This window comes from Gastrolobium bilobum, unplaced genomic scaffold (genome assembly GCF_033153095.1).
Source record: "Gastrolobium bilobum isolate Gb01-03AN ecotype WA unplaced genomic scaffold, APGP_CSIRO_Gbil_v1 utg714, whole genome shotgun sequence".
Classification (NCBI taxonomy): domain Eukaryota; kingdom Viridiplantae; phylum Streptophyta; class Magnoliopsida; order Fabales; family Fabaceae; genus Gastrolobium; species Gastrolobium bilobum.
Window position 1 is genome coordinate 354124 of NW_026899261.1, and position 14373 is coordinate 368496.

At 33.4% G+C, this 14373-nt stretch overlaps 1 protein-coding gene across 1 annotated transcript; it reads left to right on the plus strand.

Annotated features, from left to right (window-relative positions):
• Nucleotides 1–620: 620 nt before the first annotated feature.
• Nucleotides 621–1741, plus strand: LOC133288926 (small ribosomal subunit protein uS13m-like). Its single transcript, XM_061486768.1, has 3 exons — nt 621–762; nt 990–1223; nt 1328–1741. Exons 1-3 carry the CDS (start codon nt 703–705, stop codon nt 1478–1480), a joined length of 447 nt encoding a protein of 148 aa, XP_061342752.1. The 5' UTR covers nt 621–702; the 3' UTR covers nt 1481–1741.
• Nucleotides 1742–14373: the final 12632 nt, after the last annotated feature.

A 14373-nucleotide genomic window follows, 5' to 3' on the forward strand; every position in this document is an offset into this window, starting at 1 on the left:
TATTGATTCACAACGTAACACGTATCCTACTTTTTATCAAATCATTCTTTTTCTTGATTTTAAAATAAATTATTTATTATTGATTTAATAAAAATAAAATTACAATATAAATGAAAGATGCACCAAATTTTCGGTATATTCGTAATATCAAAAATATTCTCCAATCAGAAAGCTCCCCCTTTAATACTCAAACTGAATGTAATCAGAAAGATGAACATGTTGAAAAAAAAAAAAAACATAACCGAGATGTTAACTTTTGGATAAATGTGTGTTGTATTGTAAAGATAAATGTCCTGATAAATTTATTATTTCACTCATTTTAATTTTAGCAGAAAATAAAATTTTGACCTGTTAAACTTACTTCGTTTTATTATTTTTTTTTCTCGTTAATAACGCCACGATTAATTCAGTACCATGTCTATAATTTCTTCTTTGATCTAAGTACGATGATGATATAATCCAATCCAAGTATAAAATCATAAAATTAAAATAATTATAAACTGATATTAAATTTTATTTTATAAATTTTAGTTTTAAACAAGAATATTATTTTCAAAACTGAATTAACTCTTATTTTATTTAAAAAAACTTTTTAATTAATTTTCAACTTTTGGAGGTCCCAGTTTTAAACAAAGGCATGAAGAAAGAAGAAACTGAAACCCTAAACATTACTCGCTCGCAAGCAAATCCCCAAATATCAAGATGTTTGGTCTCCGTGGAATCGTTTCTGATATCGCTCTCCACCTTCGTCAAAACCTATCGGTGAGTTTCCTCCATCTTCCAGTGTTCGTGATTTTAGAGATTTTATTTCGAGCGGTTAATAATCCAATAGCACTGCCTCAACAACGAAATCAAAACCTGCTTTTATAATGATTTTTTTTCTTAGGGTAGGACTTTGTAGCTTCAATTTAACTTTGTTTAGGGCGTATCTCTGCAATAAAAAATTGGAATCTGTTTCACGATTTTGCTCCAACGTTGGTATTGTGCAGCATCGGGGAGTGCGTGTACAGAATATAAACATTGGAGGTGGTGTTGGAGGGGAGATACCAGATAACAAGCGCCTTGAGTATGCTCTTCAGCATATTCATGGAATTGGTCGTTCCAAAGCTCACCACATTGTGTGTGAGCTTGGAGTTGAGAACAAGTATGTCAAGGACCTTAGCAAAAGAGAACTATATTCTATTCGCGAATTACTTTCCAAGTACTTGATTGGAAATGATTTGGTACTTTTCTTCTTTACTTGTTAGATATGCACCTTTTCTCTTACTAAATACATGTGCTTTGTTCCATCATGTTTAATGTATGTGATTGTTTTGGTTGTTTTCAGAAAAAAATGGTTGAGAAAGATGTGGGAAGGTTGGTTACCGTTCAGTGCTACAGAGGGATCAGGCATGCCGATGGTTTACCCTGTCGAGGACAGCGAACTCATACAAATGCCCGCACCAGGAGGAGTAGGCGTACCTATGGGGGATCAAGATAAGTACTGTTAAGGAAACAGATGAGTTGTGTTTCTACTCAGCTATGAGCTAATCAAATAAGTTTTGTTAGACACTTAGTTACTTTAAGCCAAATCAATATTGAACTTTGCAGTTTCATTTACCTTTGGCATGTTTATCTTTGCTTTACAAGAATACTCGTTTTTTTTGTCTCATCCCATATGGTCTTATTTTTCTTCTTTATGAGTTTCTTATCTTAGTTGATTAGTAGTAGTTAACATGCTTTTTTAATTGAATTCTTTTTATCATTTATGTTGTTCATGTTACTGATGTGATCTCTGCTTACTTAATCGCTTTATGGATTATGAATCAGTTTGGAGTGGAATTTGAGTCACTATCAATTTATAAAATGCAATTCTTATATTTTTGGTGCCTTATTTGCAAGACTCCGCTTCACTTAGCTTAGAAGCTAAATGTGTGCCTGTTAGACCAGTGAGTTCCAAATTTTCCAGTTTCTTGAGTGCAATTTCATATTTAACATATTCTCCCCGTTTGTTAATTATCCAAAGCTCAAATATTTTGCAGTCTTTTATCTTCAGTCATGTGAAATGCCCCAAAGTTATGGCAATTGAATGTGTTAATATACAGGACAATTGTGGTTTTATGATAACAGTACATATCCCAATCTACTATATTATAAAATGAGGCAGAGGATGGTGTTAATTTATCAAGTTAGAACAAAACTCAACTTTTAGGCTTTCTAGATTTTGAATAGCTGGCTCTAGTTCCCACCTGTTATTGAGCTACTTCAGATGTCAAACAGTGCAGTTTCTACAAGATAATCACCTAGAGCACACTAGAGTATGGTCCCTTCCAGGTAAGGGCCTAGAACAGCGTGTATCTCTCTGTATATATTGTCTATGTCAACTTGTTTTTGTGGTTGCTTGTCCTGTGTTTGTTACTTTGTTTCATTCATCTTGTGGTTAACTAAAGAGAAACTTCATAACTTTATGGAAACCATCAAATTGAATGCAAAAGGAAATTGTGACACTATGAAAATAAAATTATTTTCTCACCAAGACAAAAATATTTGTGAATTTTTTTGATTGAAGTAAAATCAGCATGAACTCAGCTACCAATAAAATAATTACCTCGTCATTTCAAAGTTACAATTTTCAATTCACTGTCGCTTGTTTTTTAATTTGATTGTCAGGTTTCAAAGATGTGATTTTATTTTATTTTTTGGGTGTAATATGTTTGCAGTTCTTTAGTGTGTTGATTCAAGTATTTTGTTATTTTTTTTCTTTTTTTAGTAAATGAAGATAAATGTACATATCGAATTTTATCATTTTTCTGTTACTCTATCATTTACCTCTTCATAAATGTACATATCGTATTCACCCAGAAAAGTGTACATATCGTTTTAGTTTTTTTAAATTACCTAGAAGATAATCACCTGGAAGGACATTTGCAGATTTAAAATTTTAAATAAAATCAAGATTTTTATGTTGAAGTTATTTTGAAATATCTTACCTGTATGAAATAATGTTGGGTAGAAAAAAATAAACTATAAAAAAACACGAGTGCCCAATGTGTAATGGTTTGGACTCCCGACGATGAGTGAGAAATCCATTTTTGTGCCAGTGTTCAGAGGTAGCAATGACTTGTGTGGTTTCTTCCACCACTTGCTATTTGAACATTCTTTATACAAGGGACCGGATATAAGGTTATGATAAAAAACTCTTTTGATTATGAGTGGAGGAGGGGAAGAGACCCGAACATACATAAACAAGATGTTACACGATGGGGCATGAAACCTCTGGTTCTTTTTTGTACTGATTGATTATGTAGATATTCAGTTATTCGCATTATGTTAATTGGTGCGTATTTGGACTTATTTCAACTTATGTTTTACTCGGTATTTTTTTAGGAAGAAAATGGCTCTGCTACAGAAAGTTTGAGGGCTTCAATGCTAGGTTCTCATGCAACTGTGTATTTTTTTCTTTTTTCCTTACTTTAGTATTCTCATGTTTGTTAGGAAAAAAAAATTGGTTATGTTTGGGGGAGTTAAGAACACCACCTATTTTGTCGGACATATATGAGGGCAGCTTTTCTTCCACGTTTTCTTCCACCAACACTGATAATAGTCAACCTATATGAGGGCAGCTTCAGTCTTCCTTTTCACTCTGTAAATGCATCCCTTCCAAAATCTCTTACAAAATAGAGAATCTTATAGAATATTCCTATGTCCCTGAAGATGCCAAAATACTGTAAACAGTGCCACCGTTACTTAGTCCTTATAACATCTTTAAGAGGTAAAGATCTGTATTAAAAGTATTACCAAGTTGATCTCCACTAGGAGACCGACTATGAAAAAATATGTCTAATCTTCCAAGATGGATCAATATCTACTTCAAGCTACTTCCCAAGAGCAATATGTAGATATGGAGATCCCCATAGATCTTATCAATCACTAGAACAAGAAGGATATACTGCATCCCACTTTGGTGCAATTAGACTAATCCTTCACTCTATGGAAGAAAAGGTCATCCAGTTACTGCTTGTGTTGCTTTACTGGCTTCTAGTTACCTCCACTATGAAACATGTTGTTATTGACACTGTTCTTACCTACACTCCATGCAGGAAGCGTGGTTCTGACCATCTTCCCAAATTATAATGTAAGTCGGAAGGACAAGATTTTGTCCAAAAGACTTAAGGTGCATATACAGTTAACAGGAGCTGATCAAGTTCCTGAGGTATACTCAGTTACTCTTCATAAGATAATTTACAGGTTTCAAGATCATTCTATTGATCTTCCACAACTTCCAAACAGTCACAATGATGCCCTGTTCGTTGTTGCAAAAAACCCAGAAGATATTCCTTCGATTATCTAGATCCTAAGGAAGATATCTTAAGAAAAGAGGCTCTACATATAACCATGAGCGGGAAAAAGTCACACCTGGAGTTTTTAATCTTTAAGTTCCTTATTTAGGAATTTTAGAATTATTCTGCCAGCCAAGTTTTGATATGTGTGAAGATACTTTTGGAGTATATGGTGCCTTACAATCCAATATTCAGTCCCAATAGCTCTAAAGGTGCTGGATATATACAATATTCTCATTGATTCCGGAAAAGCAAATTAGTATTTGTGGTCACTCTTGGAATGATTTTCTCCATTGTCTTGGTGGAGAAATGAATTGTACAACATCATCCATTCTCGAGAAATCAGTGGCAAGACACGTGAACAAATTGCCAAGGTAACCACTAGTGACATTGTTCATCGTCCTTACTGGCAAAAACCAAATGGACTCTTATGATCTCAGAATATAGTTTATTTATGGAATACCTTTGAAGACTATCCTATAGATCCAAGCTATAATAGTCAATTATCTCAGTATTTGAAAGAAATAAATGGATATGCCATTATACATCCACTCCTATTTGGCCCAAGTTCATCACAAGGCCCAACAGATATTCCTTTTCATAACACTGTTAATGAACCAGACAAACCTGGAGAGTTCGATCCTTATTTTGACCCTTACCTTGAAGATTCTCAAGATCGAAATGCTAATGTCATGAATGAGATCATGCAAGAAAGAGATAGATTAGCCTTGATATCATACTTTCTATGGTAGTGTCAACTCAGAAAAAAAAGAGAGCTCAATCTGACATCCAGCCAATCAATTATGTACAACGATTACTAGGAGACAAAGTCATTTTCAAAGTCACTTTCAGAAAATCCACTTTAGTCAAAGCTATTTTAATAATTTGTGGTTGTAATCAAAAGTTAATTTAATGGTTTGAATTTTAGTGTGCTAAAGTCAAAAGTAGTTGTTAAGTGTTATCATCATGTCTGCTTTATCATTTTGGATTGTTGTACTTTTTCAAAAGTAGTTGTTATGTGTCATTATCATGATGTAAGCAATGATGTCAGTGTTTTCAATTTCCTTGTCTATTAAAGGAAGCTTGTTGTTTGTAAGAAATGATCGAATATTCAAAATTGGATTGAGAAATAAACCAGTGTGTTCTTATCCACGAGTACTTTCTAAGTTTCTCCCTTCTTTTCGAAAACCTAGTATAATGCTATTACTGTAATATCTCTCCAAGAGAAGCAAGTATGCTTTACACTTGCCCTTTTTAAGGGATCCTGTGTATCAGATATCTTACTCTAATGATGATCCATGCATTTGCGATCCTATTGTCTTTAAGCATCCACGGGTGATAGTTGTTTAAGTCATCTGGAAAAGAGTTATAAGGCGAGGGTGATGTCGTGAAAAGACTCTGAAAGAGGATGGTAAAGATGACTAATCCGTGGATACTTAGTGATTGATAAGCTCTGTGGGAATCTCCAGATCCACATATTGCTCTTGGGAAGTAGCTTGAAGTACACATTGGTCCATCTTGGAAGATTGGACATATTTTTTCATAGTCGGTCTCCTAGTGGAGATCAACTTGGAAATACTTTTAATCACAGATCGTTGCCATTTAAAGATGTTATAGGGACTGCGTAACAGTGGTACTATTTCCAATATTTTGGCATCTTCAGGGACACAAAAATATTCTACAAGATTCTCCATTTTGGAAGAGATATTGGAAGGGATGTGTTTATAGAGAGAAAGGGAATAGTGAAGCATATTAGGTTGACTATTATCATTGTCTGACTTTGATACCATATGAGCCGAGAGCCTCCTAATCCCTAGGTATCCATGGGTTAGTCATCTCTACCATCCTCTTTCAGAGTCTTCTCACGGTATCACCCTTGTCGTATAACTCTTTTCCAGATGACTTGAACAGCTATCACTCATAGATACTTAAAGACAGAAGGAACGTAAATGCATGGATCATCATAAAGAGTAAGTTTTCTGATACACAGGATCTCTTAAAAAGGGCAAGTGTAGAACATATTTGCTTTTCTTAGAGAAGAGATTATGGTAATAACATTATATTAGGTTTTCAGAAAGAAGAGAGAAATTTAGAAAGTACTCATGGATAAGAAAACACTAGTTTATTTCTCAATCTAATTCTGAATATTCGATCCTTTCTTACAAAGAAGCTTCCTTTTATAGAGAAGGAAGTAGAAAACATTATTGCTTACATCATGATACTTAACAACTACTTTTGACAAAGTACAACAATAAAAAATGATAAGGTAGACATGAAAACGACACTTAACAACTATTTTTGACTTTAGCACACTAAAATCCTAACCATTAAAGTGACTTTTTGACTATAACCACAAATTATTAAAGTAACTTTGACTAAAGTGGCTTTTCTGAAAGTGGCTTTGAAAGTGACTTTGTCTCCTAGTCATCGCTGTGCAGGATTGATTGACTGGGTGTCAGTCAATCTCTTTTTTCTTCTGAGTTGACACTCCCATAGAAAGTATGATACCAAAGCTGATCACCTTTTATCTTTTCTTGCATGACCTCTGCATTATGATCTTGAGAATCATCAAAGTAAGGATTAAGATCAGGGTCGAACTCTCTAGGCTTATCTGGTTCATCCACAGTGTTGTGAAAAGGAATATCGTTTGGGCCTGGCCAACTGAGTCAGAATTAACAGCATATCCATTTGCCTCTTTCTGATGTTGAGACAATTGGATCTTATAACTTAGATCTATATGATAGTCTTCAAATGTGTTCCATATATAAGCTATGTTCTGAGACCATAAGAGTCCATTTGGTTTCTGCCACTAAGGACGATGAACAATGCTAATAGTGGTTACCTTGGCAATAGTGTCCACAAATAGTAATCTTCAATCTCTAAACCTTTTTTATAGATCAAAAGAGGCTAAGGTTTCTTTTGGTTTCTGAGACCAATCCTATCTGGGTCAGACCTTCTTTGAGGAGGTGGAAAAGGCTTACATTGCCTTCGTCTCCTGGTATTTTCTTCTTCATCTTCATCACTAGTATCTCCACAATGCATCCATCAATCACACTCAGGATCTCACATATTAGGATCAACATCACCTATGAAATGACCATTGATACGATCAATATAAATGGGAGATCCATCTGGAAGGATTCCATGTATAGGAATCTTTTCTTCCGTGAAGGATGGAGAAATCATTAATGATTGGAAGATCGGAGGAGTAGAGTTGCTTGTAGCTTCACAAGGCTTTTTGAAGATAGTTTTGACAGTTCCATCTACAATTCTTCTGAAACTTGCCTTATGGGACTGAATAGGTCTTCTTGCTTTATGAATCTTTTCATAGTTAGTCACCCATTCTAACAAAATTAGTTCCATTAGTTCTTCTTGAGGTATCTTCCTTGGGATCTGGATAATCAAAGGAGTATCTTCTGGGTTTTTTGCAAAACCGAATAGGGCATTGTTGTGATTGTTTGGAAGTTGTGAAAGATCAACATAATGATCTTGAAGCTTGTAGATTATCTGATGATGAAGAGTAGCTGAGTGCGCCTCAGGAACTTGATCAGCTCCTGTTAACTGTATCTGCACCTTAAGTCTTTTTGGACAAAGTCTTGTCCTTTAGACTTACGTTATAATTCGGGAAGATGGTCAGAACTACGCTTCCTGCATGGAGTCTTGTAAGAACAATGCCAATAATGAACATGCAACATGTTCATAGTGGAGGTAATTAGAATCTGGCAAAGCAACACAAGCAGTAAGTAGAAGACCTTTTCTTTTATAGAGTGAAAGGATTAGTGTAATTGCACGAAAGTGGGGTGCAGTATATCCTTCTTGTTTCCAGTGATGGATAAGCTATCCGGGAATCTCCAGATCTACATATTGCTCTTGGTAAGTAGCTTGAAGTACACATTGGTCCATCTTGGAAGATTGGACATTCTTTCATAGTCGGTTTCCTAGTGGAGATCAAATTGGAAATACTTTTATTCACAAATTTTTGCTTCTTAAAGATATTATAGGGACTAAGTAAAGGTGGTATCGTTTTCAATATTTTAGCATCTTTAGGGTCGTATGAATATTTTATAAGATTCTTTATTTTGGAAGGCATGTGTTTAGGGAGCGAAAGGAAACACAAGCATAAGAGGTTGGCTATTATTAATGTCTGAATTTTTCATGATTGGAGTTTTGTTTCTCTCCTACTCGCCTTCATATAATATTATTATCATTTTCACCCTCTTTTGGAAAACCCCAAAAGGTTTTTTCATACAGCCTTCACCAGGCGGTCCAGGCCTACTACTATTAGAGAATAGGCTCTCGTACATGTGTCCACCCTTAGCCATGTTATAAATAAATTTATCTCCATAAATATATTTATACAAGCTAATTGATTTAAGTGCCTATTTAAAAATTTCTCCATCTATCAGTTGATAAAAGCATTGAATGGTTTCATGCCTCATTCTATAAAATTAGGAACCACCATTCCCTTACTGTGAGGTTGGTTTGGTAATTTTATTTTTCGAAATGAGATCTAATATTTTTTTTTGACATATATTCGTTCATCTTATGTAATGGTAAATTTTATGCCTCATTAATTTATTGAAACACAATTTTATCTGAAGTGTTACAAAGAAAATGTTTAAATTTATATTAAGTGTTTTATTCAGAGGTTGATCACATTTCATTTTTCTTTAGAACAATTTTTACTCATTTCTAATTAAATAAGTTATTTAAAAAAACTAAAGTTGAACATATGTACATGATTAAAGTTAACATGTTATTTATGTATTAAAAGAGTTTACATTTTTTTATTTATTAAGGAGTGCGTGGGCTTTTTAAGCATCTACTAAAGTATAAATTATGTGGAAAAGAAATTACTGAAGCGGTATACCATTTATCGTGTGCAAAATAGTTATTTTGCTAAAAGTTTGCGTTGTTATTATCTACAAATTCATTATGTGGGACTCATCCTTAGCCGCCTGCCCGAGGCGGTAGTTCATAGTTCATCACTCCACCAACAGAATCTCATCCTTGATAACCCTCACCAGATGCAGTTTGGTCATGATTAGACCAATAATGACATTCGATTCTGTTTGGTCTTGAAAACGCTGCTGCCAAGTAAAAAGAAGTTATTTTTCCATTATTATTATTTTTTTTTTTTGAAATGCATAATAGGCAACATATATGAAAGAGTATATGAAAATAAATAGAATTTTAGTGTATTCTCGTGGTTTGGTCGAGAAAACCGAAAGGAGTAAGAATCAACAATTCTAATTTAATATATAATTGATGATAAGTATGTGCTGTTATTTCAGGTTAAGAGGAATTCTTTGGGGGCCTTAATGGACAGATTTTTTTGTTTTTTTGTTGGGCCACTTGTACATATTCAACAAATCATCATTCATCGAAAGTTCTAAGCAACCAGAGAGTATATGCCACCCAAACGTAGGCCATGCATATTGGAACCGATACGCGAATGCTGTGTCAAGTTTCAGCACACAAAGTGTCAACATTAAATTGGCCCACAGACAGCAACAAAAGGAACCCTCGATAGTGATTCCTCATGCAGCTTCTCTACGATCTTATGACAGTTTGATCTTGTTTTTTAGGATTATTTTGAATTTAGTTTCCAAAAAAAGTTTCCAATAATCTTAAACTACTTTTAACTTGACAGTTTCTATACACAGAGACATGCATTGATGACATGAGGATTCAGGACAGAAGGGAAGAGAATCACTCGTAACTTATTGTCTCATTATTTTTAAGGCTTACCGTTGATAAATTATAGCAATATTGGCTCCTTTTGAAACTTTATTTATTTTAAGGGAAAGATATATGTTAATTTTGTGTCATTTTAAGTAAAATAATTGGTGCATGCATATTCATTGGTTTTTTTTTATATTTTCTTTCTTCAATAATACTTTTTTTTCTCTCCTCCTATGGAAGAAAGAATGTAAAAGTCCAACAAATATGTATATCAAAACACGATCGTCGTTTCATTTAAAATAACATAAAACTGTGTCATTTAAAATAATAATCATTTTTTCACTTATTTTAATTTGAAAGAAACTTGATTTTTGTGGATAGTTCCAGACTTCCAGTGTTCAATTCTTTTTTCGTGTAGACCATAACTTAAATTGGAAAAATATTTTCTGCTGTTATCTTATTGTTGTCGGTTTCTACACTACGGTTTGTTATCTTTTGGGAAAAAAATTATTGTTTCATAGAGAGGACGCAAATGTGTAGCCGCAGTAAGAATTGCATTCATTTTTTCTCTGTAAAAACTATATTTGTGGATCAGTAGCTTGATACTTGCAATTGAACAAAAATACTTGAAGATAATAAACAAAAGAATGAACGGCTAAAGCTAAAGAGTCGAGCGGGGATGGTGCAATATAATAGAAGATTTTGGTATACAAGGCAATATATACCCAAAAGGACAAATCTATCCCAATTCCTTTCAGTATAATACAATTTGAAAAGATAAAGATTCAAATCCCCCTTACAACAACTAATTAATTATAGTGACATAACTTGATTACACTCAATCCAGTGAACTACAAACTAGTTGGGCAGAATTAGACCAAAAGGTCAAAAATCAAAGGCCTTATTTGTTGTATAGATCAAAACCTTCCTTTGATATTTCCAAATCGAACGATGTCTACTTGTCTTGAATGCCAACAATAAAAATAAAATTGGCCGAAAAAGAAGTTACGATTATCAGTTATAGCGCTTCAAATACGATAAGCATTGTTGTCTCCAATTAATAAGAAATTCATGTAAATTTAGCAAGTGTATTGATGCTTTAAAATAACAAAATGAAAGTATGACTATTGTCCACAAGAATTATAGGATCAAGTCGATTTGCTCGGCTAATCACAATTTGAATTTCTAATTGGGATTTGAATGGAGTTTTACATTTTGATAAAGTGCAGATTCTTTAAATAAACATAATGATTAAGAAAACAATTCAATCCATAGATATTATGGTTAAACTTCACTTGAATCTCCGTGATTTTCAATCTAAGCTTAAATCAATTTCTTAAATCAATTACTTAATCTCGCATGTTGATGATCGAATTCTCACTTTTAGTCAAAAACTCCCTACTCATCTATTAAAATTGCTAATCCCCTTGGTTAAAGTTTAAATGATCCTGACCCTAAAAGAAATGTGCATGAAAGGCGAAATGGAATGTCTGTACCTAGACTTTTACCATACAAGATGATTAAATCAAGATCCAATATCATATTACTGATTTTCCAATTAAATACATAATTATCAAAACATCTCATGAGCAATATTGATTCACGAAAATCATTGAAAATATAGATAATTACTTAAGTAGGGTTATATTGATAATTTTTTTTTTTTACAAACTTACAAACTACACTATGTATGACCGGTAATACTCTACTCAAGAGTATATTACCGGTCAGACATAGTATAGTTTGTAAACAAAATTTTTGTAAATATAACCTTTTCCTAATTACTTAGTTAAAAATAACTTGAATTAAGTTCAGATTTACAATAAAAAGATATAGCAAACTAGAGAGATTTAGTCAGTCATGGTGGGGGAAAGATTTAGCAAACTACATGATTAGTCAAAATGAAATTAACAGTGCAACAAAATATTCTAACTCTATCAAAAACACTCACATGACTCAAACAACAGAAGAAAATACTGTTTGAGTGATCACATTCATCAAAACACACAATGAAAGAAATATCAAAGGTTAGTTTAGAGGGTTTTAATGAACACTATATATATCCAGGAAAAATACTGACTTCAACATGATTATGAGAATTGAAGATGTCTTGATCTAACAATGGTAGAGTTGTAGAATGGCAGGGCAATTCTCCTTTGGCAGAAAAGCAGTTCTCATGCAAGCATGCAGCACCCTGCCAAAGGAGAAGTGCACTGTTATTCTTCTCTACTTCTAAAACTGAAGCATACCTGGTACTCCTTCTGCTTCTGCTGCAAAGCATCACAAGCATGCAATATATTCTGCTTTATTCGCACATTAGGAATGGATATTCGACAAAAATATGTTGGCATATGCTATGGATCATTCCTTGGGAAATTCTTTGTGTCTTACTGTTGCCATCATGGTCCCCATTACTGTGATATAGAGCTCCTCTTTCAGCCACCCTTTCCAAAAGATCCATGTAGGTTTACTAACTTAAGAACTGGATTAAGAGATACTAACTACTGATCCAATTAGCAAATTCAGTAGCTTGAGAATTTCACCATTTTGTCCCAACATTTTTAGTAATATATGCAGCATGAGATACAGAAAAAATAAATAAATTACAATAATAAATGGGAAATATACTTCATGGGAGAAGAGATTTTTCGCAGTAACAAATTACAATTATGTCTTATCAGTAAAATATAATTATATTTTAAAAGTTATTTTTTTCTCTTTTCTCAAAAAGTTGTTGATGATGGAGAGAGAAAAATAATTTTAATATTACAATTACGTTTTACTATTATGCAATGAAAGGAGAAGTTGGGTACCCATAATATATACATTGTAATTCTGATATGCAAACATTTTATCAATATCTCTCTCTCTCTCTTGTTTTCTTTATGTGTGAAGGAATTCATCTTTTGCCACAGTACCACCACAAAAAAGAGAACTAGAAACGAGTGAAAAGAAAGATAATGAAAGGTCATTTATCCTTTCTAAATATTCTCGTATAATTTTTCATGATTTCATTAAGGTTGTCTTTAGGATACCGTACACTTGCTCTTATTATCTTCTTGACATGCAGATAATGGCTGCTCATGTCAGATATTTTAGTTCTATGATGCACTGTTTCCTTAATACTGAAGGACCACTATGTATTCTGGACCACTGCAATATGTTTTTTGAATTTAGATGCTAAGTCAGTGAACAAAAGATCCTTGTCTAGACCAATCTTTTCGCTACATCTCCGAGTTCTAAACTATTGTCCCCCATCGTATCAATCCTCACTTATTTACTTAATAAATAACTGAAAATCTGTATCCACAAATGTGTGTATTTGTATCCTCAAACATTTTTTTTTTTTTGAGATATTCCAATCGGTTCATTGTTTCACGACTAGTCCGATTCGGGGCAGATTCTGTGATTAAGGCTTTAAATTCCTCCCAAAGACGGTACTGAAGAGGATTGAACACATACTCTCATCCTCACCTACTCAGTTCACTTGCGCCAAATGAGCTACCATCATTTGATGTATCTACAAACATTAAAACTCTCATTGATTCAACAAAATCAGGACATCTTATGAGCATATCTCTATCTTGGATCCTCATCAAGTTTAGTTCTAAGCCAAAAATAATGAGTATTTGAGTTGAAGTTGGTGAGTAGAAAATGCCATGTGATCCAGTCAGCTCAGTACATACCCCTTTAAATTGTTCTAGTCTACACATGACTGTTGACATAGCTCTTGCTTAAGAAAAAATAAAATTTACAGGAATAAAGAAAAATGTTTTGGATATCCTGATGATAGGAACAGCATATGCCAAGTTAAATTTTGTGGAAGCACCTTTATTTCATCAAGTGTTGTGGATAATGATTTAATGGATATCAAGAATCTTGTGACAATTTTATGCAGATTTTTATCATTTAGAATTTTAGATCAGACATAAGAAATAAACATTAAACAGTGATGCGGAGGAGGGAAAGAGGATAGAGAGATCAAAAACCACTGGATCTTCCTACTCGGCAAGCTTATTATTTTCTTTCCCCATTTAAGATTTCCGTTTTAATTTTTAAAGTATTAAAAGGTTAAAATACCAATATGTGATACTGCCCTTGGCTAGTTATTAAAGTTTTCATTCTGCTCTTGCCAAAAAAATAAAGTTTGATTCTGCTGCTATAGACCTTTTAAAGGAGAACATTTTTGATACACCGGATGTAGCTGTGATTTTCATTCAAAAATTGATACTTGGATTAATTTTTTTTTTCCCTTTCTGTATACACATTACAGAACGTCGCATCACTGATATTTCGCCTTTTTTTTAAAAGTGAGGGGCTTCACCATAATGGAAGGACATAATAGTAATGTAAGAGAACTGCAAATTTC

What these genes read in the sequence shown, in the direction of transcription:
- LOC133288926 (XM_061486768.1), top strand. Translation starts at nt 703, where the DNA reads ATGTTTGGTCTCCGTGGAATCGTTTCTGATATCGCTCTCCACCTTCGT. An exon ending in ACCTTCGTCAAAACCTATCG is followed by an intron (nt 763 to 989) that starts GTGAGTTTCCTC and finishes GGTATTGTGCAG; the next exon opens with CATCGGGGAGTGCGTGTACA. An exon ending in ACTTGATTGGAAATGATTTG is followed by an intron (nt 1,224 to 1,327) that starts GTACTTTTCTTC and finishes GGTTGTTTTCAG; the next exon opens with AAAAAAATGGTTGAGAAAGA.